The sequence below is a fragment of the Haliotis rubra genome, unplaced genomic scaffold (genome assembly GCF_003918875.1).
Source record: "Haliotis rubra isolate DU_JTF1 unplaced genomic scaffold, ASM391887v1 Scf775, whole genome shotgun sequence".
Lineage (NCBI taxonomy): Eukaryota > Metazoa > Mollusca > Gastropoda > Lepetellida > Haliotidae > Haliotis > Haliotis rubra.
In genome coordinates, this window is record NW_025767496.1 from 290146 (window position 1) to 316344 (window position 26199).

At 43.5% G+C, this 26199-nt stretch overlaps 2 protein-coding genes and 1 pseudogene across 2 annotated transcripts in view; 1 reads left to right on the top strand and 2 right to left on the bottom strand.

Moving 5' to 3' along the window:
• LOC124260781 (receptor-type tyrosine-protein phosphatase S-like) lies at positions 1 to 4160 on the bottom strand. Its single transcript, XM_046695100.1, has 5 exons — positions 4058 to 4160; positions 2917 to 3124; positions 1495 to 1779; positions 773 to 1069; positions 1 to 287 (listed from the first exon to the last, which is right to left on the bottom strand). Exons 2-5 carry the CDS (start codon positions 3065 to 3067, stop codon positions 1 to 3), a joined length of 1020 nt encoding a protein of 339 aa, XP_046551056.1. The 5' UTR covers positions 3068 to 3124; positions 4058 to 4160.
• The window catches only part of LOC124260779 (hemicentin-1-like), a 25941-nt gene continuing 3816 nt past the window's right edge, over positions 4075 to 26199 (bottom strand). Inside the window, exons 4-27 of the mRNA XM_046695098.1 lie at positions 25724 to 26011; positions 24937 to 25110; positions 24512 to 24622; positions 23775 to 24050; positions 22656 to 22964; positions 21733 to 22029; positions 21227 to 21391; positions 20290 to 20400; positions 19643 to 19900; positions 17056 to 17331; positions 16171 to 16485; positions 15011 to 15277; positions 13462 to 13710; positions 13056 to 13349; positions 11938 to 12186; positions 11285 to 11569; positions 10567 to 10660; positions 9666 to 9886; positions 8980 to 9153; positions 8269 to 8388; positions 7344 to 7619; positions 5270 to 5393; positions 4598 to 4771; positions 4075 to 4164 (exon numbers count right to left, since the gene is read on the bottom strand). Of these exons, the coding sequence (XP_046551054.1) occupies positions 4621 to 4771; positions 5270 to 5393; positions 7344 to 7619; positions 8269 to 8388; positions 8980 to 9153; positions 9666 to 9886; positions 10567 to 10660; positions 11285 to 11569; positions 11938 to 12186; positions 13056 to 13349; positions 13462 to 13710; positions 15011 to 15277; positions 16171 to 16485; positions 17056 to 17331; positions 19643 to 19900; positions 20290 to 20400; positions 21227 to 21391; positions 21733 to 22029; positions 22656 to 22964; positions 23775 to 24050; positions 24512 to 24622; positions 24937 to 25110; positions 25724 to 26011 (5084 nt within the window). The 3' untranslated portion in view covers positions 4075 to 4164; positions 4598 to 4620. The remainder of the gene's footprint in view (positions 4165 to 4597; positions 4772 to 5269; positions 5394 to 7343; positions 7620 to 8268; positions 8389 to 8979; positions 9154 to 9665; positions 9887 to 10566; positions 10661 to 11284; positions 11570 to 11937; positions 12187 to 13055; positions 13350 to 13461; positions 13711 to 15010; positions 15278 to 16170; positions 16486 to 17055; positions 17332 to 19642; positions 19901 to 20289; positions 20401 to 21226; positions 21392 to 21732; positions 22030 to 22655; positions 22965 to 23774; positions 24051 to 24511; positions 24623 to 24936; positions 25111 to 25723; positions 26012 to 26199) is intronic.
• LOC124260786 lies at positions 19287 to 19412 on the top strand (annotated as a pseudogene).

Genomic DNA, 26199 nt, shown 5'->3' on the forward strand with positions numbered 1-26199 from the left:
TCATCGGTTCACTCTTAGGTCCCTCCCCTTCGTTGTTGTACCAAGCCACCTCGACACTGTACTTCGTTCCCGGGAGAGTTGTCCCATGACAATCTCATGGTTGGTGCCGGGTCGGACGTCCATGATGTAGCGTACAGTGGAGTCCCAGGGACCGGCTTTGACCTTCTCGATGTACACGAAGTAACCTGTAGGGTTCACATTACCGGCGAAGGGCGAAGGTCTCCATCGGATGAAGAGGGATGTTCCGTTGACGCCGGCGACTTCCACCAGAATAGGGGCCTGAGAGTCTGAAAAGGGACTCTAAATAATTCTCCAGAATTTTCATATAGCTAGAAGGATAGCCGCATTCTTAAGTGCATAGCTCGATTTGCAACGTATGTACAAGTCACTGAATTATGAGACTGGTTAATGGATCAGAGAAGATGTTCTTATTCTCACCTCCGTGGGTAGTATACAATCTACAATGCGCCGCATTGGCCCAACATTGGCTCAACTGTACCACTAGGTATGTATTTTCTTTTGTCGTGTCATATTCACAAATATAAAAGATACCCTGAAAAACATTCTGAGAGGATGTTGTGTTCGTAGTAAAACAGAAAAGGTTATCATGTGCTTACAATGTGGGATCTGGGTCACTGTGTAACATCGTCCGCGTGGCAAATGCTCATATTAGGAACCATAGTTCCCCTGCTCCTGACTTAATTCGTTACATGTCCCCGTGATGTTCGTTCAATATTTCCTGAACGGCGTAAAGTTACACTCTGTCACTCACCTCTGGACTTGGTGGAAATAAAGAGCGGGTCGGAGCTGGGCCCGTCCCCCTGATCGGTGATGCCAGACACCCTGACGCTGTACCGGGTGTCTGGTGTCAGCCCCTCCACCACCGCCTGACGGTCGTCGCGTTCCACACTCACTCGCCGACTTTCACGACGGCGCTGGTTGTCCACGGACACAACAAACCCCTGAATCAACTCCAGCAGAAGAGATTCTGAAGAAGGACTTTCCCACGTGACCTTGATTGCAGTCGAGTTCAAGGGAGACAAATCAGTTATAACAGGTGCCTCCAAAACTGCAAGAGTGTTCATTGTCGTGTGTCAATACTAACAGTTAAGTCGGACGTAAATGTTAAGACATTACCGGAAGAGGCTAATATCGTGTCATAACGGCGAACGGTTCAGAGGTAAGAAAGGTACTATCTTAATTCTTCTAGAAGACCACTGGCAGTGGGTAATTGATAATGCCATCCTATGCTTCATGAATGAAATCTATGGGCTCCTATGTTAACCAACTCGATCCCTTGTTGGAAATGGATAAACCATTTTTAACAAAGTCATAAAAGAACTAGGACCATTTTCTTTGTCTTTGTAAAATGTAACATCATTCGTAGGACTACGTCGTTTTTCCGAAATAGGTAATCGAGTGCACTAAGATCAACAGTCTAACTAGTAACAAGGCTTTAATATCGAATTATCCAAGTAATGTGTCAATGCTTACTGAAGCTAGGGAGTCTGACGCTCAGAGGATCGGTTAGCGGTCCTACACCGTATTTGGACCTCCGAGCGATCCTGACGATATAACCTCCCCCTGGAGTCAGCCCGCTAAGGACGTAGGAGTTAGCTGCCCCTGTAATGCGGATCTGCTCCTGGTAACCCTTGCCGTCGTCGATGGCCAACTCGTACCCTTCCGTCGGCTCGACGCTCACTGGGTTCTTCCAGTAGATCTTGACGCTAGACGGGCTGAGGATCTCACCCTCCAGGTTGCTCACACGGAGTTGGATCTCTGTAACAACCAACATAGATCTCAATAGAGGCCCAGTGCCCACACTGTTCACACCATTACGGTGAAGAAAGACGACTTACCAGTTGTGTTGACACTTGGGGCGATGTTCTAGCTTTACCCTAACGACCTTTAAATGAACTTCTATGACTTCCACATAAATATAATAAATAACTGAGCGCTCTCTATCAGGTTGCATCTGGAGAAAAAGCGCAAGAAATCTCTGTATCTCTGTTCTATATTCAGGTTTTATCAGCGTTGGTATGAGTAACTCCTCTCTTCTTGGGTGGCGCAGACAACCTGTTTACGCACTAAATGTAAAACCTGAAGGGTAAAGCTTGATTCTGACAGGAACTTCTACGACACAGCATGGAATGAAATAGTTCCATAGAAGGTAGAGATTAATATTTCATTAACAGATTTCATCAGATCTTTGTGCTCGCTACTGCAGCAGAGAGATCTTGGGATATCCCATAACAGAACGATCTTTCGCGGACATAGGCTGACCAATGAAATAATACACAAGTGGTCGAAACAGTCAGAAACCAGTGGTCGAAGCAAATCAGAAACCAGCTCTTGAGCTTTACGGCACCAATTTCAAGACTTTCGTTCCAGACTAGGCTTTGAAAACAAACTTTTGACAACTGAACAAAAGAAAATCTTATAGTCCTATAGACGGACAAAGTTGAATGACAAGACTCCCTGCGGGCGATGGAAGGTCTCTTCCGTTTCCAATGTTTATGCTGTTTGATGGACGATCGATTTGAGAGAAAGAATCGTACAGCCCGTAAGTGTCGTTGGGAATACCCCCTTGTTTATGTTCGCATCGTTAGAAAACATACACCGACAGCTACTTTCTCGATCTGTCGCTCCTTTCACGAAGCAATCTTTACTAAGTTTAACCTTTAACTCCCATTCTTTAATATCGCATTAAGGTTACCTCGGTGACTTACGATCACCTTAGTGCTTTGTTAACGGAGACCCTGGAAGGCGACTCTGTTTGGTCGGACAAAAGGTCCTGCCGTGACCCGTGATACAATGTTCTAAAATCTTTGTTGATTGGTAAGGAGAACGTAGATATGACTTCACTGAGATCGGGAGACATTAACAGAATATTAGTGTGATTAACTGCCTTCCCACCATCAGCTGAAGAGTCCTTGATGAACAACTCGATGTCGCTGGAGTCAATTCTCTGACCGTCGTTGTAAGCTGCCTGTATCCTAATGGTGTATGTAGCGAACTGACTCAGACCCCGGATGATAGCTGACGTCTGGTCACGTGGTACAGACATGTTGTTCCAGTACTGGACAGGTGCGGAAGGGTTGATGGTATAGAGGACCCGGTATTCCTTGAACAAAGGAGAATTACTGAGTGATTCCACAATGGGAACTTACGACAACGGCTGGAGGTTTGCGTACTGCGGTGAGTTACAAAACATTTGCCAACATCGGAAAGTTTACCTTTTGTGCGTCCAAGTAAGGTTTTGTGGCAGGTTCGAGGTGCCTGTAGTGCCTCTACACCATCGTCACAAGCTGGTTACAGTTTACCTGTGGTGTTTCAACCTCATCGACTACAACAGGTTCCAGCTTACGTCCAGTGTTTCTTGATCGTCGACTACAACAGGTTCCAGCTTACCTGCAGAGCTTCTAGATCGTCGACTATGGCAGGTTCCAGCTTACCTGCAGTGCTTCTAGATCGTCGACTATGGCAGGTTCCAGCTTACCTGTAGTGCTTTTAGATCGTCGACTACAACAGGTTGCAGCTTACCTGCAGTGCTTCTAGATCGTCGACTACAACAGGTTCCAGCCTACCTGTAGTGCTTCTAGATCGTCGACTACAACAGGTTCCAGCTCACCTGCAGAGCTTTTGGATCGTCGACTACAACAGGTTGCAGCTTACCTGTAGTGCTTCTAGATCGTCGACTATGGCAGGTTCCAGCTCACCTGCAGTGCTTTTGGATCGTCGACTACAACAGGTTGCAGCTTACCTGAAGTGCTTCTAAATAGTCGACCACAATGGGTTCCAGCTTACCTGCAGTACATCTAGATCGTCGACTATGGCAGGTTCCAGCTTACCTGTAGTGCTTCTAGATCGTCGACTATGGCAGGTTCCAGCTCACCTGCAGAGCTTCTGGATCGTCGACTACAACAGGTTGCAGCTTACCAGTGCTTCTAAACCTTGCAGAGCTTCAGACTGTGGCTGGGCCACAACAGGTTTCCAGCTTCGACTACAACAGGTTGCAATACTCCTGGATCGTTGACTACAACATGTTCCAGCTTACCTGCAGTGCTTCTAGATCGCCGACTATGGCAGGTTGGGTCCAGCTAACCAGACCTCCATCGCGCCTCACCAGCCTCGCCTTAACGTTCTGAGGAGCAGCACGTGAAACTAGAAATAGGAAATTGAACTGTCCCCGGTCCCCTATTTCATTCACTTAGAATGAATTTGGCAACCAAAAATACTTATGTAGAAAAACATGACGTCCGCCCGGAGAGCGGAAGGTCGCGGGTTCGATCCCCGACCGCGTCTTACCAAAAGACGTCATCCACTTGGTCCCTGCCTGGCGCTCTCGACATTTTGTCAACCAAGGACTGGTCGGTACGGAGTTATGTAGAAGGTTTACATGTTGTCACTGCGGCATGGTATCAAATCTTAAAACCATTCAGTTCTAGTCGACTACACATACATACTCTGCACGTCGTCATATCCGAACCTATTCTTACACGACGTTAAAGAACTCACCTCACCTCACTCGGTTCCCCTTCAGGTCCAAATCTTAAAAATCTTCAGTTTCGACTTAATACTCTTCACTTATCCTTACCTTTCTTCCGGGTGTAGAACTTCTCACTCTGAGGTCCTGCTCCTTGAAGTTTTAGCAGTCAGTCTGACCTGGAAGCAGGTTCCGGGCTTGAGGCCGCTGACCACAACCTCCTGAATATTGCCAGTTACGATGAAGTCACGAGCTGTGTTCTCGTGCCAGTCCCTGTTGCACTTCCTGAGAACAGGTCAGATATAACAGTGAGTAGTTCAGGGGTATAGGCATCGTGAAATCAATCTGTAGCTTTATAGGTATGTTGTATTAATTTCTATCCCTATGAATATCAGCGAGTAGTCAAAGAATTGACAGAATATAGCTCTTCTCTTTTCTTAGGAATATCAGTATCCAGAATACTAAACGGCAACGTACATATCTGTACAGTGAGTGAGTGAGTTTAGTTTTACGCCGCACTCAGCAATATTCCAGCTATATGGCAGCTGTCTTTTAATAATCGAGTCTGGACCAGACAATCCAGTGATCAACAGCCGGAGCATCGATCTGCGCAAATGGGAACCAATGACATGTGTCAACCAAGTCAGCGAGCCTGACCACCCAATACAGTTAGTCGCCTCTTACGACAAGCATGGATTACTGAAGGTTCTAACCCGGACCTTCACGGGTCGCATCATGTAAGTATATGCATTTCTGGTATATAAGCATGTCGTACGACAATACCTGACGTGAACGATGTAGACGGTGATTGGGGGGATACCCTCCTTGTTGGCGTCCACCCAGCTCAACGTCGCCTGATCCTGACCGACGTTGGTGACGTTAGGCTGTCCCGGTGCCGCGGGTACCGCTAGTAAACGGAAACCAGGAATAATCTGAAACTTTCTGTCTAGTTAGCACAACATATTTTCTTCATCACATCTAAATAGGGATTCTGCTCAGTCAGGTTAAATGGCAGTCAAAGCAAAGCAACATTTGTTTTACTTTATTATGCATATCAGTCCAACAGTTTACTCCAACAACACTAATCTCACAATACCTCACAATATCTCACAACAACTCACAATACCTCACCATGTCTCACAACATCTTATCCCCCGTCGTGATATTGCTGGAATATTGCTAAAAGCGGCGTTAAACTATACTCACTAACTCACTCACTCACTCACAACATCTCAATATAGTATCTCTATACCACAGAACCTCAACATGTACAGGTGTTTCTCATTCAATTCAATCTTTATTCCGGTACTCAAAAGGTCTCAGGCCTAGAGTACTCAATATATACTGGACAAAATAAGTTAGGGATATTGGTATTTTCATGATTGATATTTTATCGGTGTGTCAATGAATAAATAGATCATTATTCATTATTTCAAAATTTACATATATCCCTACCTATTTTTGTCCAGTATACATGTTCTTCATACACGTTCAAGGAACAATAGTATTTACGCTTTCTATGTACAAATGCACAGAAAATGTACATGGACTGGTTTTCAATTTCTTTCGTATTTGAACAGTTTTGAAAACAAAGCCTGTTTGGGTGGACATAATTATTTTCTCTTGCATATTTGCTTCGAAAATTACTGTAGTTAGGGTATAAACGAAGAAAATAATTATACTCATCTTCATTTGCACTTGAATTACATAACTGACAAGTTCTATGTTCTCTATTCATATTTACATAAGTACCTTTCTCAATTAAAGTTCATGCGGAATCGTGTTAAACTTACTCTTTACCTTTTTACATTTAAGCATGATAGATAGATTTCAGAATGGATATTATTTTTAAACATTAGGTAAGTGTCACATTTGCTTGAAATAGATGATGTTTCTTGCTAGTTTGTAAAATACATATCTTTTAGTCTTTGAGTAATGATTTGATGAATTCCGGATATATTCCAAATTCTGGGTTGTGCCAAATATCTCCAAATACAGTAGAAACAAATAGTTGTTTTATATCAGTCGCCCAGTTTTTTATGTCCATTTCTATCATATAATAGCATCACATTATAACATTTCTTTGTAATCGATAGGTTGGCACGTGTAATAACGTTATCCAATACCGAATTACCTTACAGTAAGAGTATGCATATATAGGAAACTAACCACATTCTCCACAGATCATGATATTTGGAGTGTTTTGTTTAACATCCAAAAAACCTTTTACAGGCATTCAAATGTACCATTTCTAATTTTCCAAGTTCCATATTTTTAATCACCAAATATCTGCGCGATATAAAATAATAGGATATATTTTTCCATCAAATATTTTTGAAAAATGAATTCATACTGAGATCACACAAAAGTATGTAGGAACTTGATAAGAAAACAATGTTATCAGCAAAAGAAATAGTTGGAAGATATCCGGATGTAATTGTACGCCGTGTGTATAATTATTCTCGATCTACGTGACCAATTCATTTATGAAAAAAGAAAATATAACGGGGCTCAATGCACAGCCTTGTCTGACTCCATCTTGTATCTCAAAAATTCCTGATACTATATCATTATTTCTGACACAAGCTTTAGATGTTTCCGATAATATCTCAAACGATATTAATTTCACAATATCTCACTATAAACTCATTATCTCGCTAAATGTTTCCACGACATCTCACAATATGTAACTATGCCTCACTATATAACAATATTGTGCAATATCTCAACTTATCTCACAAGGTTTTACAATGGTTCTCAATATCTCATACCGTCTTACTTTTACACACACACACACATAAGCAATATCAGTTTGACTCAACACGAAAGAGCAGAGTCCTCATCTTCATCATCTCACCCTCAGGGTCCTCCACAATCACCCGGGCTGTATATTCGATGTTGCCTAGCAGATTCTCTGCTGTACACACTATATTAGTGGACTCCTGAACGTTTGTCAACCGTATGACGTCACGCCCGTTGGCTGGACCCGCCCCGTTAATAGGACGGCCATTATTAATCCATCGTACCAGTGGTACAGGTGCACCACCCGCTGTGCACACCATAGTGACGTCATCACCAATGCGCACGCGTTTATTCTCTGCGGACTTCGTAAAGTGTGGTGGATACTGTCGTCCTGTGAAAGTATAAAACAAACTATCACTCATCTGTAAATAAATCATCCATTTAATAGCTATATACCTTCCATATTACAGTGTAAGCAGGTTGTTACGTCATGGAAATGGGATGTAACAAAATGGTTGATTGGTTACGATGGTTTTAGTAAATTTAAGATTATTTCAAGTACTTCAAAACTAGACTTCACAGAAGAAGCCAGCGTCAGTGCTATCAGTGCTGATAGACCAATGAATTGTTACAGGATTCGAACACATGAAAGCGAACCCTGGCACGGTTAAAGGAAGTTACTCTGGTAGGCTCGAGGGTCCGTGTATTTTGGTACACGAAACATAATGATTGTCCTTGGCAGCAGATGATGAAGCGCTGATAAAATGAATTGCCGTTGCAAGAAGCTAAGCGGCGACCAAAGGTCCTGAACGAGTTGATCAGAGTTACTGGTTGTTCTTCACCTTTCGAGAGGTCCAATGATCGGACAGTCTCTGGAAGCTGATTTTCTCGATATAAGAGACAGACACGGCCGATCCGAAGGTACGTTATGGCTTGTTTCTTATCCAACTGACAAGCTTGGAATACTTATCCGAAATCAACGAACCATGCCATTTTCAACAATAATACCACATGAAAAAAGATGAAACAGGTGACCTTACCCCTGACATAGAGACTGGCTTCTTGGGAATATGTGATGCCTGCCTGGTTCTCCACGGAGCACTGGTACACCCCCTCGTCCTCCATCTCTACTCCGGACACGTTCAGGGTGCTCCTCTGATCTGTAGACAGAACCTACCGTAGTGCATTTGGTACATTAAACAGCAACGTTCACCAATATGATCACAAGTGAAAAGTATCTTAGTATATCCATGCATACCATCCAAACCCTTTAAGTCCGAACGGTACTGCACCCAGCACATCTTTCAGATAACTATAATATATAGAACTTGTATTCGTACGTGTCTGTAGCATCCGGGTCTGGACTTGATGTCCATGTGCTAGTTACTGTGTTCAAAATATGACTCTTCATTGGATGTTCAAACAAAACTACGTGTACACATATTGGACAAGACCTTTATGTTGCAATAGCGACAGAGCCCATGACTGATGACGCGTTCACCGAAAAAGATAATCTGCCCTAACAATTCCCGACATTAATACTTCTTATCAAAAACACATTTTCTTCTGGAACAGAACAAATGGACCAGAAGCTCTGGGATGAACAGACTGTGAAGGGTGAGAGTTGATGGCATCTGAAAGTAACATATCAACAACGTGATTGGGGACAATACGTACACCCAATACCGCCATCCCATCTTCGACTACAAGATAACTGATGACCCATTTTGTTACATTACACCTACACACACCTCCAGGTAATACCGTGTACCGCCCGCCGGTGGAGATGGGGAATTTGTCCTTGTACCAGTGTATGGTGGCGTTTTTCGTTCCTAAAGCCTCACAATGGAACACAGTTGTCCGTCCTCGCTCTACCGCCCGCAGTCGAGGTTGCTCCGTGATGGCGGGTAAGTCGAACGGGACAGCTGTTGAAAGGTTAGAAAGTGAGATCAAGTTTTATGCAGCTTTCTAAAGTATTTCCCTTTCGAATAAACGTTTAATACACACGTTTGTAATAAATTAAAAGAAAAACAGAAAAACGTATCATTTCTGCAACACTTAAGACCTCTCCCGTGATATAGTGGATAGAGCGTTTGCCTGGAGAACGTAAGGTAGGTGGCTCGATACCTGTACCAGGTCATAGGAAAAGACTAAAAGGATGGACTTATAAAATAGAGGTTAAACATAGGACTGATCGGTTTGAGCTTTACTATACTCTACAGAATTTTGTGTCTGAAACGGTATTCATGTTCAAACGGCTGAATGGTAAACTATCTTAATGGGCTTAGACCATAGGTCAGAAATAGTATCGGCTCGATCAGAATCGGGAATACGTGAAAAGATTTTTGTTTGAAATAGAAAAAGGAATTTATAAGACTAAAGGAATGCTTAACCTATTTTTACAGGGGCCTAATTCGCTTTGTCGATTCCAACTCACTGGTATGATCGTAGACGGTGAGCCTGGCGAAATGGGACTGCGTTGGCCCGTCGACGTCATCCGCTATACAAGCAAATTGCCCGTCGTCCTCGCCTAGTATCACAGGGTCGATCTCCAGGACTGACTCATCCTTGTCTCCAGCCACGGTGAAGCGACGCCTACTGTATATCCTCCGTCCCTGCGTCTCCCAGTGTACAGACAGTGCAATAGAGCCCGTGGCGCTGTAGATTATGTTTTACAGGCATATTAGAATGTTCACTTTCATCAAATTTTGAATCTATAATGTACTTTCATAGACTGAAAAGCATACTGTGACTTCCTCGAAAGAACCCATCGCCTCTTCAAGTTATTCATTAAACGAAACACTAATACCTTAAGCTATCTATGCAAGATCGCTTGTACGTCTGATTAACGCTACAATCAACATGCGTTCAATCCACACGACAGTGTAGTGTAAATATCGAATCCGGACTGGACAACCCCCGGGATTGACATCACGAGCATTGGTCTTCTCAAGTGGATCATAATGACCAATTAAGCTTACAGTGCGATCCCGTTAATCGCCTACGTACGTTTCTTTGAGGGGTTCTCGCCTGGATCTTCACGTGGACAAGCAAAATTTAGGTGTATTGTATTTTACTTTAGTTCATGATGAATTGAACACAGCTGTACTATGTAGGTAGGATAACGCATCACGGATAGTTACGTCATGACGTACGTAACGTACGTACGTATGGATGAGATACACATTCAGCTTAATCGTGGCATTTTTTTACTCAAAAAATAAATGAAAACAAGGCATCGTCTTTAAATTCGAGTTCGACATAACGGCGTTCATCTGAACCTCTGAGTTGCCAATACACTAGTGTATTCTTGGCCTACTTTAACACTGTGCACTCACCCGCAGTAGAATCTAGCAACGGCTCCATCTTCAACGCTCTTGTCCTTCGGCGGTACCGTTATCCTCGTACCGGGCCGGCCTTTCGCTTTAGGCACTGTATAAGAGCAGTCATCTTTACATGCCTTTCTATAATTATTTAAATCTTAATCATTGTATGCATTTTCAATGCTTCGGGTGAATATATCGTTGGCAAAATCGGGTGAAAGTATGTTCATAGAGCCTCTATAAGAAATAGATTCCACATTTCGTGACCATTAAGTTGAACAGAACCCTACCTGACACAAAACAGTGACGTCATGATTGGTGAAGTACGTCGGTATAAAGATGTCAGAATAGCACGGAAATGTTGCCGAGGCTGGGGAGTGACGTGAAACGCAAATTTGAATCTACTTATCCAGGTAAGTGCCTAGGTATTTGATGACCACTTCAAGTGAGTGAGAACAGTTTTACGCCGCGTTTAGCTGTATTCCAGCAACAATACGGCGAGTACACCAGGAATGGGCTTCACGCCTCACATATTGCAGAAGAGTGGGGAATCGAACTTTTCGCCATTTCAGCAAATAGGCACTTCATCTTCCGGTCGTTGACAGAAGGTAAATGGTAGTCATAAATATCATACTTAAGAATAGAATGTACAGACAATTAGCTGATACTTAAAAAAACAACGGGTTTTAAAATCTACATGGTTGTATTTTGGTGAGCCTCCACAATGAATCACCTTCTCTGACCTTGACCTGAAAGGTGGATGAATCCCCAAGCGTGCTCTGACAGATGTATGTTCCGCTGTCTGTTGTGCGGCTGTTGATCACTTCTAGGAATGCATATAGTGTCAGGTGATCTGGGCCGCTTAGCCTGCCCTTGATGACGGTCTCCGACTCGTGGAGCTCCTCTCCATCTTTGAGCCACACGACGTCACTGGGCGCAGACGTTCTGCCTGTAGCGTTGCAGATGAGTCTGACGGCAGCACCCACAACGACAGACTGAGGCCCGCTTATTGTCACGCCTGCACACAAACAGACATTATTCGTAACAAGCCTCAATGTTGTATGTTTTTATTTTATTTGAAACCACAAAGAATACATTTACCCAGTGAACATAACCCGAAACGTCTACGCCGCAGTTAACGTGTACACACACGTCCTTTCATTTTGGTCAAACATCATGGTTTGGTTTTCTACATCAGCCTTTTGTTTGTTTATTTTTTTCTAAACACAATTGCAATTGTGTATTCTTTCAATGATAACTAAGACATATGTTAACACCCTAGTTTAGAGCTTACGGCATGAGGATGTCGTGATACACACATTGTTTGGTGCGTGTGTGTGATACACACATTGTTTGGTTCGTGTGTGTATTAGTGAGAGTACTTACCTGCCCTACCTTCCACGATGACTTTGAACGTTGCCTTGGATGCACCTGCCGTTCCTTGGGAGATGCAAGTGTAATTAGCAGACTTCTGAATCTTGTTCAGAGAAAAGTATGACTCTGTTTGACCTTTGATGTAAACGCCATCTTTCTGCCACACGTACATACTCGTCCTTGAACCCGGAGTCACACAGGTCAAGTTTACGTAGTCTCCCTTGACAACACGCACTTCTTTCACGTGGGGTGTGACATCATCTGATACATAAAGAAAGTTTGAAAACTCTGGAAGTATCTATGTTTATAGTAAACACATCTCTCTTATAATTATCAGTCTACGTATTTAACTGCTTCCATTCTGAATTAAAGAAAGCAAAATGATTTCGTGGCGCTTTAGGGAAGATCAGGTGTAAAATCGAACTATGTCATAAAATCATAAAATTAAATGTTTAATGATGTAAAGAGATAAACCATCAATGCATATTCTTTATACGCTTTACCTGTATGGGAGTTATTGCGCTCGCGATGTTAAATGTGGAATATTGATGAAGCCGAATCTTTGTTAAAAATGGCTCATCCAAATATTATTTCAGTTGTGGCTTACTGACAACAAATTCTCAGCACGTGAAACAACAGCACAGATTACGAACATACGACTCTGAACAAGGACAGATGACAAATACATGACACTCATGTATGCATGTTGCTTCCTTTCAACTTGTAAATGCCTTTCAAGGACTTCATGGACAGGTGACACACAGCGACTTTGGCTGGTATCCTACAGATGTTTGTTTGTTTGTTACACTCAGCAATATTCCAGTTGTATAGCTGCGGTCTGTGAATAATCGTGTCTGCACAAGACACTCCAGTGAACAACATCATTAGCATCGACCTACGTAATTGTTATACAATGACACATGTCAACCAAGTCAGCGAGCCATACCACCCAATCCAGTGAGTCACCTCTTACAAAAAGCATGAGTTGCTGGCTCGCTGACTTTATAGACATGTGTCATCGTTCAGGCATCAAGTGCCCCCCAGTTTCGCATCATCATACTATTTTGTATCATTTGTATACAATTACGTTGCAGAAAGAACACTACAATATGTGCAAGAGTTCCGGGTACCTCTGAAAACAAACACGTCCATACTCCGCAGCATGCCGCCGTTCGGAGTTCGACAGGCGTACACCCCCGTGTCCTTCTTCCGACTACGAATAATGGTAAGTCGGCTGGTCAGGAGATCGTGATCGCGGAGTCGAACTTTGTAGATGTGGATCTCAGGGTCAGATTCGGCATCTATTCGGGACCCGTCCTTAAACCACTCCAGATTGCTGACGTCAGCATATTCCCCAGTGGCATTACAGGTGAGTGACATCGTGTCCCCCTCTTCAACATATTCCGTCCCCCCGATAACAAGAGCTGCAATCAGAGGACGTACATTTAAACATATATCCCCATGTCTTCCATGACATCATTAAAAGCAAAGTCTTAAGCCGTCCATATATTTGTAAGCAAGAAAAATGTCACTCACCATGTTCCGCCTCCATGATAACCATAAAGGTCGCTTCCGACCTCCTGTTTGGGCTCTCCGCCCTGCACGTGTAGTTGACCGATTTCTGTACATTGGGTAGCGTGAGAATAGCTCCGAACACGGGAATGTCCTCGCCATCGGTTGACCATGAAAATATGGTGTTGTGTGGATCTTCTGTCACGCAGGTCAGATTTACGAACGACCCAGGAACAACTCTGATCGCCTTAACCTTTGCTTTCTTACTCGGCTCTGAAAAGTTTGCAGAAATGAATGAACAGGTACCGACAGGCGAGGACGATTATTGTTTGAATCTTTGAAAAATATGAGTGTAACTGAAACCTTATCTCATGTATCATGTTATGATGAAGATCGCGTGATGCTACTTCTGAAGATGATAGTCACATTGATAAAGGAAAAGCAAAATGGTCAACTTTTTTATGAGCTGGAACGGGATCTGCAATGAATTTCCACATTGAAAGTAACCATTTACACATGTGTAGATCCCGCAAGATATTCAAACAATCTTCCGATGGCGACCACTGTATCGAATCTCAATAAGCGACACCGGCATTTCGCGCGTTAGATACGTTTTGGAACCACTCGTTAAATGATTTCTGACACACTCGTGGAGTAATCTCTATAACCCAGGCTTGCACAATGACAGCGCCATCGATTATAAACGAGCGATAGCTGTGCAGCGCTGGTAGAGGAAAAGTGCTCGATGCCAACATAATGTGGACTGTTTCTCTTGAAACAGATAAGGGGAGACTGTACGTCAGTGTTTCAGTGACGTACGTGCACACATGTCGGCGTCTTTTTGGTTGTTGTTTTGTTTTGTTAGCTGTTTAGCGCCGCAATATTATTCCAGTAATATAAAGCCGATTTTATGACGTTTTGAATATTGTTGGTATTAATTTAAATGCACTTATTTCCAAGTATACAAAATCATTTGGTTATATTTACAGGTATGTCTAGTTTTGGAAGTTTTACAAATGAACAATATATTATATATATGTCAGCATGAATCAGGATTAAAGTCCGGAGAGACGTTTTCCATCACGTTGAAACACATCAGCATGAGCATCACGCTGACAAAATAAGTATCATATTCAAGACACAGTAGAAATCGGGTCATTTGGCGGATCCTCACATAGCTAATTTGGCACATTTTAAATAAAGGAAAGCATCTAGTCCTCTTGGTCTACTCCACAAAATGAACGTGGACATCTTTCAAACTGTTTTCGTTACGAATGATTGTTAAAGCAGGGAGATATTCCAATCCTACCTTTTCGAAAGCATCTAGACACACACAACACAACACAACACACACACAAACACACACACACACATCTACGCATGCGTGGGTGCACTTTGATGCACATAGACAATAATCCTGCACACGACCTTGACACCACATTTCACCTTTCCTCACCTCAGATCATGGGCCTATGGACAAGTACAGTGCATTCTGCCAGTTAGAACATATGAAACAAATAGAGACTGAGTGCATTAGTCTATTTTTGATAAATACGTAGCCAAGGTTATTTACCTTCGTAGCCTCCAACCCACACCGGAAACACTGCCTGTGTTCTGCCTACTGTATTATGGGCCACGCAAGTGTAGTTGGCAGACCTCTGCACTTTGCGCAGAATCAGTACGTTACTTCCGGCCTTTGAAGCGGCACCCCGCAAGGCCTTGTTGTTTAAGCGCCATGTTATCAGCGGCTGAGGTGGCCCCTCTCCCGTGCACGTCAAGTTCACACTCCCCCCTCGCCTGATCTTCACTGGCTTTGGTTGGGTGGTGATTCGTGGTACAGCTGAAACAAACGATCCAAGAGAAATATAATCCCGGTATTCTGACGTCTAGTCGAGTTGTAACCACTAGTGTTGGGAATTGGTTAAAATCTCATAATTGATGATTGGTTCATTACTACCGATCAATCATCGAAAATAATTGGTTAGCATCATTAAAAAAATTGTTAATGCACATAAAAATAAGGTAAAAAACAAGTAGTTCTTTGGGGTTTTTTGGCAAAATTTCACATCTTTAAAGGATTCCAAGAAATTTATGTTCCTAACATACTAGTCGTATGTTAGGAACATAAATTTCTTGGAATCTTTATGATAAATTCATGACTTGAAACGAGCTTGTAGTGCTTACGAAATGTAACAGACAAAACCAACCAAGTGAAAAATATTGTTAATGAAAACAAGTGTTCCGGAATTGTTTGTGTTCGATTATGAGAAATTGTGATCGATTGCTTGGTCGTTTTGTCACTACAACCAATCTTCGATTATTTCAATTAATCGGACCACCACTAGTAACCACGACATTCACATCTTGTTAGTGAATGAATGTTATTAAAAACCGCTGTCACCAGTCATGTCAATGGGTCCTGGGTACTTAGTCTGCCAGTATATCACATCAATCACATCAGGGGACACCAGAAATGAGCTTCAAACCATTTACACTGCGTGGAACAGAACCTGGGTTCCATGAAGAAGTATATATTTAAAAAACAAATTTGTCCAAGAATTTACAATCGTTATTTAATCGTAAATAATCTTAAAACAGTCGCCGAAAGAGTCGTAATGTCCAAAACACCTGTATCAAATGCATCACAATCGCATGAATATTTTTTGTTTGAGCCATTAGCAAACGTGCGTATGAAAGAAATACAGGGCATCTGGTAATATTCAAAGCACATACCGGCTATCTGTAAGGTGGCGTATTTGCTGATAGTGCTGCCGAAGGCGTTGGTGGCATTGCAGTAGTAGACGCCAGCGTCAGACACCTTTTCATTATGGAAGACACGAAGGAAGAAGAGTTTTCCTCCCAGGAGAACGACCTTGGTGGAGAGGGGATCTTCCCTAGTCGTCTGGACTTTCTTCCCGTCCTTGTACCACGTGATGATAGGGGCAGGATCGCCTTCAGCGTGACAGTCAAGTGTCGCTGGCTGCTTCGCGAAGGCGTAGACGTCCGTGGGGTGTGTGACAATTATGGGCTTGTTGGGATTACTTTCTCCTGCAGAAGAGTCCACCAGTCAAAACGTAACCACCACTACAAAGGGATCTTTAGTACAGGATTATCGTGGGATAGAAGGGAAGCACTATAACAATAACCTGACTACTCTCAGGGTTATGTTATGCTCATATGTCACCATTATGAAAGTTGAGGAATTGTAAGTGTTGTTTCTTTAGCAATGAACGGTTCTGGACAAAACAAGGCTATCAGTTGCGGATTCACCAGGGATATTTTAAATACATTCAGATTATATGCGGCATCACCACCATCCATCCCTAACTTTCACTCCATCCATTTGGTCAGGTTATTATCGATCTGCTGTCACGTGGGATTTTATCGAAAGAAAGAAATTGTTCCCGATAAAGCTTGAAGAAAATAACAATATTTCAGACTGTTGAAAAACTCCAATACCGAATATACAGTCTCTGCCTGTCTGTCGATCTGGCCGTTACATGTAATTATCAATCTACCGCTGTCACGTTTAATCATGAATATACCACTGATGTCTCGTATTATTATCTGTTTGCCAGAGATCCGGTGCATAATTATCAAGCTGTCATCTATACGTACCTCCAACGACGACCACCTGGAAGGCTACCTCGGCGTTTTCCCTCGCACCTACAGCGACACACGTGTAGTTCTTGTCGTGCCGGATGTTGGTCAGATAGAGAACACTGCTGTTGATATTCACCCCGCGATTGTCTTGGAAGATGACTTCTCCATCCACCAGCCACTTGAAGTAGAGCACCGGCACCCCACCAGTGCCACATGTAAGATTCAAACCCAGACCCGACCTCACCTCCACAAGGTTCGTGTCCGTCACAATGACCGGCTTGCCCTGAGCAACTGGACAACACACATAGTACACTTAGCCAAAGTATGTCGTGTTGTAATTGAACGTACTTTTTCAAGACACGGTAGGGTTGTAATGTTCTTAAATAGCGACATTTCTTGTTTGAATGTATTTTCTCGTGACATTTGGACACGTTCCTGACATATATGTTGGCGTATGTACCTGACATATGTGTTGGCGTATGTACCTGACATATGTGCAGGCGTATGTACCTGACATATGTGTTGGCGTATGTACCTGACATATGTGTCGGCGTATGTACCTGACACATGTGTTGGCGTATGTACCTGACATATGTGTTGCCGTATGTACCTGACATATGTGTTGGCGTATGTACCTGACATATGTGTTGGCGTATGTACCTGACATATGTGTCGCCGTATGTACCTGACATATGTGTTGCCGTATGTACCTGACATATGTGTTGCCGTATGTACCTGACATCTGGTTGCCGTATGTACCTGACATATGTGTTGCCGTATGTACCTGACATATGTGTTGCAGTATGTACCTGACATATGTGTCGCCGTATGTACCTGACATATGTGTCGCCGTATGTACCTGACATATGTGTTGCCGTATGTACCTGACATCTGGTTGCCGTATGTACCTGACATATGTGTTGCCGTATGTACCTGACATATGTGTTGCCGTATGTACCTGACATATGTGTTGCCGTATGTACCTGACATATGTGTTGCAGTATGTACCTGACATCTGGTTGCCGTGTGTACCTGACATATGTGTTGCCGTATGTACCTGACATATGTGTCGCCATTTGTACCTGACATATGTGTCGCCGTATGTACCTGACATATGTGTCGCCGTATGTACCTGACATATGTGTCGCCGTATGTACCTGACATATGTGTTGCCGTATGTACATACAGTTTACCACATTGCTATTGCATTTCACCGGACATTTACAGCCTAGCTGCAAATCCAACTAGGACCACACAATGGGATTACTGCCAGGTGTCCACGCCGCACTGTTATTATTTCAGTTGTCTGGCGTAGTCAGGTGAATACAGGAGGCAAGTCTCCCTGGTTGTCCATGTTGGTGACACTCACGAGGGTGTGCTGACACCGCACAATAGTCTTAATCAGGACAGATCTGGAATTACGACCAACGATCAGCAACTCCTTGCACGGCTCTTTGGACACAACCTGCTACTCTGCTACTTGTAACCTGAATTGCGGCGCCTTATATAGGCTGGCTTCCTGTGCACCCAACAGGGAAACAGCGACCATGTCATGACGCTAATATATACTCAAAGGCAAAAGTCACTGTGACTTGGATTGTTTTCATGTACAAACCGACGTGTACGTGTATGGATTCTAACGATGGTACCGCGAAGCGTGAAGTGGCACATCAATTTATCTTGACCAGGAATGACAAATAACGGAGACCTTACGAACATAACAACCCCGTTAGCGACCGTCCCCGTTGTAGCGCCTACCCTAGTTCTCCCCTCGCAAAAACATATGATTTCGAACAGCGCATCACACTGGACCAACAGAGCAAATATCACATGTCATCTCTGGCAACAGAGGTGTATCTGTGAGGACGTGTACAGACCAACGATGCCAACATAGCTGTTGCCACTGCACCAGGAGCCAAGCCACAGGGCCAGTCTTTTCAGAAGGGCTGCATTGAAGGTCTGTAGTGAAGAGTCAAGTTTCCGTTTTAACTGATGATTGCAGTCATGTGCGAGAAGTTCCATTATGTTGCTTTGGTCTGACCTCGGTCGAACTCCAAATCCTCCAATAACGTTGTAATCCAACTTATCTTCCTCAGATATGGTATACCACTCTCAGTGCATTTCCACAATATGTAGTGAGATGAAGGTGGCAGTCCTTCAGGCATCAATGAGCGCGGGAAACACACTCGATGCTGACTGGCAATTTCTCTGAGCCCCTCTGTTACATGACTCATATAACGTCCCTGCAGATCATACTTTTAGGGATCATTTCTATAGTATGCATCGCCATGACTTCAGGTAAAACTGACAGTCTACCAAACCACCCTGTTCTTTCCCCGTAAAGTTATTCCAGCCACGTGAGTGAGGATGGTGTTGCGCCGCTCTCAGCAATATTCCAGCAATATCACGGCGGGTGACACCAGAAACGGACTTCATACATTGTACCCATGTTGGGAATCGAACCCGGGTCTTCTACCCTTTTAAAAACAAGACTAACCCACCGCCCCTTCCAGCTACGACAACTGAATCGCTTTGTTTTTGTTATGCCAATATATATTTGCCTTTGATTATATATTTTTGCATTATCGCGCGTTCATCTTACCCCGACTCTTCCCTTCCATTATGAGGACAAATGTCGCGAGACTCTCCTCTTCTTCGGTGCGAGCCACACATGTGTAGTTGCGAGATTCTCGGATCTCCATCACCTGTAGAACGTGACTGCCACCATTGTCGATCTCCTCCCCGTCAGACATCCACGAGACCTGGGGCGACCCTACCCCTGCACACGTCAGATTCACATTGGAACCCGGGTTCAGACGCACATACTTCACTGACGGGCGGTTGATCTGTCTCCCAGGAGCTGGAGAAAAAATATAAAGGGGTCCAACTCAAATATAACTGGGCAAGTCAAGACTGCCTCAGCTATAAGTCTGAAATTAATTGTCCATCCTACCATCCAATCCAATCCATCCCATCCATCCACACACTGGGTCAGACGCTTGCCTCATCTCACAGCTGATATATGTGTAACCTCGTTCGCACGGACACTCAATATTCCAGAAGCACCGTCTTACCAACAATTACGTTAGCATATAGATATTAAGGGGGAATACAAATAGCAGACATTCTTTGCCCTTTTAAAGCTTTTATCCGAATGGCAACGACACCATTCGGATTAACAGGGCTTCTCTGATCTTTTGATACGATAAGGGAATGTGGAAAGGGAGGTAAATATGGAGATAAGCTCACCCCTTTTTGTGACTGCCAGGTTTGGGGAGAAAACATCGCCATGTTGGTTTGAACCGCGACACTGGTATTCGCCTTCATCGACCAGAGACAATTCATTGAAGTAGAGTCGTCCTGTAAACAGACATGTATCACAGATGTTTGACATTCCATTGGGGAAACAACAATCAGCTAGCACGGAAAGCACAGTCAACTTTTACCTTCAAATTGCCACATACCGTGAGTGAGTTGAACTGAGTTAAAGGCATCTTTGAATAGTGACCCAGTCATGTCACAGCGGATCAGTCTCATGTTGGCGTCCAGCAAGTCCTGGCGTCCAGGACGCCGACATCTACCACTTTGGTTGGATAAGTGAATGAGTTGGGTTTTAGCAATATTCCAGCAATAGCACAGCGTTGGACATCAGGAATGGGCTTAACACATTGTACCTATTAAATCGAAAATGGGCCTTCGGCGTGACGAGCAAACCTTTAACAACTGGGCTACCCCACCGCGCCACCACCCCACGAGCTCGTGTATGGCGCCAGCTAAATTAGCAACATGACTGGGGCGAACTGGGATTCGAAACAACAATCACAGGTTTCTGGCTAACAGAGGGATTCAACAGTGTTTAGCGAATAGCGGTGCCATAGATGACGGAGCCAACAGTGTCATCCCTTAGACTCTCTAGAAATCTATAATCGATGGTTCAAGTCCCGGTTCGTCCTGATTATAGTTCCTGGTTTGGCAACACCATTCCGTAGTCATTAGTTTCACCTAATTGCGAAGGCATACGAACTGCGTCAATTTATGTCTTTTCTTCTCATCTCGATAGACCCTGATGTATCAGTTTGCAAACTCACTCGCTCATTCACTTAAATCGCTTGAAGTGTGTACGATAACTTGATACACCCATATTGCCTGAGCCTAATGTATACAGTATATATATATATGTACAGACCTTGTTCTTGCAGTATCCTGGCGGAGTCCAGCACTGGATACGAGTCCTTGTACCACGTGATGTTCACATCCGGGTTTCCCTCAACAACACACTCCAGGAACTGTTGACCGCTGACGTTCATCTGGCGAGGACCATCCAAGATCTCGGGGAACCCTTCAGGTACGTCTACATGTGAAGAAAAATATATGAAACCTTCTCCCGTTTTGACTTCAGTATTGTTAGTATTGACGACAGCCTATGACTGCCACTATGCCACTATTCACATTGGTTCGATTATTTTGTCGGTGCCTGGGGGTATTTTCTTGCTAATGTCTCCTATATATTTCACTCATTCTATCGTTACTTCAAATAGTTTATCCTTGCTACAAATATTTTCCAGTTACTTCAAGTTTCTTTAAAAAAACTCGAAATTTAAGTTTTTTAATTAAACTTGAAACAACGAGAAAATACAACTGACTTACACCCAACAATCTACTTCGTGATATATATAAAACCATTAGTGATACCTTCTCTTGGAAGTACTTCCAAGGTAGCTTCCTGCGACACGCTCAGTCCCAGAATGTTGTTGGCGGCGATGCAAGTATATGTGCCGGAGTCTGCAGGTACCGCGCCGTCAACCCGTAGCATACTGTAACCGTCCTTCACCTTCATTTTAAAGCGGAAATCATCATAGTCAATACGGTTGCCTCCCTTTGTCCAGTACAGGAGCGGAATTGGTTTTCCATAGGCTTTACAGTGGAAAATGGCAATGCTTCCATTGGAGATGGTAAGAGGCTGAGGTGAAATGACAATCTCGGGCTGACCTGAAAGAAGGAGAGGATATTCGCATAGTTATTACGCTGACGGTAATGACATAATCAAAACGTACAGTACATATGAATCTTTCATACAGTCTATACAACGGCGACTCGAGCTGACTAAGGTAGTATTATCACTACATTCTTCGAGGCGTGTTGACGTAATATTTGACGTAACAAACATCAGTGTTACAGACACTTTCCAGACGACTGATGCTCTCCAGGCGATCCAGGCGACAATGATGTTACATGTTACGTCGCCTAATAGAGCAAGAACAATGTCCACATGCAATTTAGGTTACGGTATCAGAAATGGAATTTTGGCATTGCCCTCTTTTAAAATGGTCCAACCTCCCCTACCCCGCGTTTTAACATTGACGATTATTTTGACACACTGTTACAAATAATTTATTTCTCAAATTCACAAAGTTTCCCATCATTGAAATTTGAACATGTACCCTAGCGCTTATGTTAATCGACCAAGCAGATGATCAGAAAAAGTAACTTCAACGGAGATATGACCTGATCTCACTGTTCGATATCTCCAGTGGGAGTGTGCTGGTTTATTAACGCATCTCACGGTCTGTGTAATGCTTACGAATATGTTGCTGGGAAATGGCGTAGGCTCTCACCGACTGCTGGTATATAGGCTGGCTCACTGGACGGCCCTGACCCCTCCTGACCTTCAGCCTGAACCACGACCTTGTACCGATATCCCCCTTGTAACCATGGCATCAGATCTTTCCTGTCTGAGGCATTATGGGATACTGAATGTTTCGGGGCATCGATGGCCCTGTCTGAGGCATCAACGGGGGAGTATGTGACGGTGAAACCCGTGACTCCGGGGTAGGTGTCCTGTTCTTCCTCGGCTGCTTGCCATCGGATGAAGCCTGCTCCCCCATCCAGCCTCTGTGACGTAGTGATGACAGGCCGCGGCAGGGCTGGGAGATCGCAATAAAACATCCAGAATGGAGATCACAGTAAAACATCCAGAATGGAGATCACAATAAAACAACCAGAATAGAGATCACACAATTTGATATCATATTTAGATAATTAACAAGGTCACGCATTCTGATATCAAGATCACACTTTCAGATTTGATCATGCATTAGGACATAATGATCGTATCTTAATTCTACATTACGATATAACCAACAGACATTAAGACATCAAGATCACATTTTATGATCAATAGAGATTATTCTATAATTGTTAATCATACGAAATGCATTCAGCTAATCTCTTTAGGTCTGTATTTAACACATTTGTGCCATGAGACCTTCGTTTGGTTGGCAAAAACAATAATTATGACAGTGGTTTAACTGTTTTGATAGCATTTGACGGATGAAACCTAGGTGGAACAAATATTTTGGGTTTTTTCAGATGATGTCAAAGGCCTCTGGATCTTTCGACATCGGCTTCGAAATATAAGGATAGCGGATCCGTTAAGCAATTAATCAGATACCAAACGGTCTACTTCAGACGTTGAAGTTCTCATTTGATATTTTTTCAGAAGTATTGCTGCCGCGCCATTGCAGAGATTCGTTTTGGTTGTTAAATGCCACAATCAGCAATATTCCAGCCATATGGCGGTTATCTGCAATTCTATCGACCCTGTACCAGATATTCCAGTGATTTACTGCCTGAGCTTCTGAACCTCCGTGACAAATGTTTCTATAAACAATGAGTCTGAGAACTAACAGGTGAGGCATAACTGATGTCGCACGAAATATATAAATTGTACATACCAGGAAGGTCAACAATGACTTCATAGCTCTGTGTGATGGTTTGTTCTCCACTGGTGGCAACGCATTGGTAACTTCCAGAAGAGTGGACATTAGTTAATGCCAGAACGAACCGACCTTGGCGTTCCGTTGTTGTCGTCTTTTCATTCACCAGAATCCACTTGACAAAGGGCACCGGATCTCCGTTTGCCTCGCACGTGATGTTCACAGCGCCACTATACGGTACACGTGCAACTAACTCAGCGGGCTTGAAAGACGCCGGCTCGATTATCGAACGATCTGTCAGGAAAAATATTGAACGATAATCTGCCCACAGGAAATTGGGACTCTCAATAACCATTAATCTGCATGTGTTTGTGTTTATTTGTTTGTTTTGTAACGCCGCACTCCAGCTACATGGCGGTGGTTTGAAAATAATCGAGTCTGAACCAAAAAAAACCCACAAAAACTGCAAATTTCCTATAAACATCTTTAATCCAATATGGCCGCCGCATCACGTGACTTTTGACATATGACCAAGAACAGAAATTGTTCAGCAACCGTGGTCAACAACATGAACATCGATCTTCGCAATTGGGATACGATGACATGTGCCAACCAAGTCAGTGAGTCTAACCACGCATGTATTTGTGACAACAATCTCAAGAACGACATACCATTTGGAAGACGCCTTCAATCAGGCATTGAGTTTTACAGCGTTCCGTCATGCATATTACGAACCTGTACGAACACCGCCTTACCTATTACCTCGAGATTCGCGTCCACTGAGTACACAGAACCCATGTTATTGGACACCTCACAGATGTAGTCTCCACTGTCGTTCTTCGTTAATCTGTATATGGTTAGATATCCTGGAACAAAACGTTGTCAATTGACCCTATGTATACTCATGCTGGCTACTTTCCAATGTAATTACATAAAACATGTAATAGAACAAGAGGGCTGTGTAACCTGGTCGTGTCGGGAGTGCTGCATGGAGGTGCATCTATGAGGAATGTTTACGGTAGTGGGTTCAAATCCCAGATTTCACTGATCCTTGGTTTGTCCACTCCATTGACATGGATTTCGGAAATTGGTACATGCCAATCTCGGGCTGTGATATACTCTTCAAAGCTGCGTTTACACTTACCCAATCACTCAGCCAATTACTCACTCACTCACTCACCTGATGGGTCAATGACGTATCGAGGCATTTCGGATACTGGTAATCCATCTCTGTACCATGCGTATCTCATCTTCCCGCGACCTTGACCCCTGCAGTTAAAGGTCATGTTCTCGCCTTCCTCAAACTGTGATGACTCAGGCTGCAAGGCTATCTGCGGGTACCCTTTCTTTTTCGCTGACAGAAAAATTAAACGATAATTAATATACAAAACCAGACGTGTTTTAACGTAGTGCTGATCAAATTATTACACACCGATGGACATTTCCTGCTCGCCACTTTGTGTCTTCAATATGAATACAAAGTGAAAGAAACTGTAAACGAATGCAGAGGGAATCCACCAGGGGTTGGGCCCCGACGATGGAAAGACGTAGCCATGTTTAGAAGGTATTATTTCATTATTTGGTAACCTTACAAATTAAAGTGCCTTAATCATGTATAAATCCAAACCCTGTGTCGCATGCTCAGCTATCCTAGCGCTAGCAGTGGTAGGTTTGTTTCAGTTAGGGAAACAGTTTCATGTACGCGTAATAACGTATAGTTTTGTCCTGAACTTTTAGAGGTAAAGCAGGAGGACCCTTCTGTTTCCACAATCTTACGTAACGCCCCAAGGGGTAAAGCACTGCATTCAGAGCAGGTATTCTCTTGGGCCCAATTATTGAGTTTTGGACACCAATTCTGCAATTTGGGATCAATACCAATGAACGCTTTGAGTCCCTGCATGAAGCACCATGGACGACACTACGGTGATAAGGAGATATCTCAATAATAATGTCCCGTTGATACTTACCAGGATGGACTTTGAGGACAGCCCTTGCCTTAATGGATCTGCCGACTTTGTTGTTGACGAGACAGACATAGGGGCCTTTGTCTTCAGGGAGGACGCTGTGTATTCGCAGAGTTGACGACCCAGGGGACTCCGCAACCGAGAAACGCTTCTTCGCGAAATTCACCAAGCGCCCCGATCTTCGCCACGTGATCATGGGGGTAGGGTCAGCGATGGCCGCACATGTGATGAACACCGTACTGCCCGCGACTACCTTCTTGGTGCCTGGTTTACCTTTCATCTTTGGGTTAACTTTAATTAAAAAACAATAAATATCTGAAGCATCACCTGTGTATGATAAGTGAGTGAGAGAGTTTAGTTTTACGCCACACTCAGCTATATTCCAGCTATATGGCGGTGGTCTGTAAATAATCGAGTCTGGACCAGACAATCCAGTGATCAACAGCATGAGCATAAATCTGCGCAATTGGGAATCGATG